This window comes from Stegastes partitus, unplaced genomic scaffold (genome assembly GCF_000690725.1).
Source record: "Stegastes partitus isolate 25-593 unplaced genomic scaffold, Stegastes_partitus-1.0.2 Scaffold726, whole genome shotgun sequence".
Taxonomy (NCBI): Eukaryota; Metazoa; Chordata; class Actinopteri; family Pomacentridae; genus Stegastes; species Stegastes partitus.
In genome coordinates, this window is record NW_007578457.1 from 18,231 (window position 1) to 19,971 (window position 1,741).

At 47.8% G+C, this 1,741-nt stretch overlaps 1 protein-coding gene across 1 annotated transcript in view; it reads left to right on the forward strand.

The window, feature by feature from the left end:
* Positions 1 to 521: 521 nt before the first annotated feature.
* Positions 522 to 1,741, forward strand: part of gsc (goosecoid) — a 2,932-nt gene continuing 1,712 nt past the window's right edge. The window contains exons 1-2 of the mRNA XM_008291210.1: positions 522 to 837; positions 1,596 to 1,627. Coding sequence (XP_008289432.1) covers positions 522 to 837; positions 1,596 to 1,627 — 348 coding nt within the window. The remainder of the gene's footprint in view (positions 838 to 1,595; positions 1,628 to 1,741) is intronic.

Genomic DNA, 1,741 nt, shown 5'->3' on the forward strand with positions numbered 1-1,741 from the left:
GAACTCTGTGGATATGACCTGGGCATTTGGACGGAACCCCGCTGTGGTGTCCTGTGGTCCTGGTTTGTGGATTGATGAGGAGCGGCCCTGTCCGGCCCGGACGGGCAGCCCGGTGTGAATGGGCTCCACAGATTAGGAAGCCCCTCTGACAAGGAAATAATCGGATTACTCTGCAGGAGGAGGCGCAGCGCATCTCCACAGTCTCCAAACACTCAGATTATCTTAATTCAATTAATTCTCAATACACACACACGCCGCGCGCGCTCACAGCTGATCTCAGAGCAGCTTCTCGGCGGTGACGTCAGCGGGCTATAAGAGCCGCCGAGCCCGGAGCGGGCCTCCTCAGACCTCCGGTCCGTCCAGCACAGCTCGCTGCGCCGCGCGTTCACAGGAAGCCTCCAGAGCCACCATGACGCAACTGTAGGAAACTTTTCCTGGGAGCGGAACCTCTCGGTCTGGACTCTGACTGCAACCAGAACTTTTCGTTTTCCGAGTTCCCCTTCCAGCGCTCCGGCGGGGTGATGCCAGCCGGCATGTTCAGCATCGACAGCATCCTGTCCGCGCGGCCGAGCTGCAAGGAGCCGCTGCTGCTGCACCGGAGCGGCCCGGTGGTTCTGTCCGCCGGCCTCACGGACTCTCTGTACACCGACTACAACGGACTGTACTCGGCCACATGCGGACCGTCCGGCCCGGGGGTTCAGTCCGTGAACGGGACCAGGCTTGGATATAACGGCTACTACTACGGACAGCTGCACGTCCAGGGCGCAGGAGGCGGGCCGCCGTGCTGCGGCTCCGTGGCCGGCCTCAGCGCGCAGCAGTGCCCGTGCATCCCCACAGGTAGGACCAGAACCACACACACTCACTTACCTCCGCAGTTTTCCGTTTTCAGTGGCGGGAAGAGGTTCGGTGTTTAACGGGACCGAAAAGCTGGAGCTTGTTGAAATAAAAACCGGAGCCGTGCGGCTGCAGCAGGCCCGAGTTTAACGGAACCGTCTGGAAAAATACTTTATTATGATCCGGTTCTGGTTCAGAAACTCTGGGCCTTTTTTTAAATGATCTTTTATATTTAATTTTTCTGACCGTTCAAGTTTCTCATATGATGTTTTATATTATATTATATTATATTATATTATATATCACATTATATATTACAATAAAATATATAATCGGATATTCTATATATATCATAATATAATGTAGAATATCAGATTATATATTATCTGATATATAATAATACAATAATCTGATATTATAACATAATATATATTATCATGTTATATATTATAACATGATAATGTATATTATAATATATAATGTGATGTTGTGACAGTGACCAGAACCCTCTGACCATCGGCCTCATTATTTTAATAGCCTAGCATATAACCTATACTGTATCCTGTATATATAACTTATCTTATTTTTTATACTTAAATCTCTTCTATTTTTCATTTTTTTGCTCTTTATTTTGTACTTTATTATGTATGGCACTGAAGGAGCTGCTCTCAATCTCATTGTACTTGTGTATAGTGACAATAAAGGCATTCTATCTTCTATTCTATCTAATATAAGCTATAAATCTGCTCTTTACGCACCAGAGGCCGGAGCGGTCCGGTACCGGAACACTGCTGTAACCGTGTGAGGCTAGATGTGTGGAGATGTTTTATTCTGGGGGTTCTACTCGTCCATGTCTGCCCGTGGACATAAAGGCCGTTAAACGGAACCCTTTACAGACTCCAGAGAA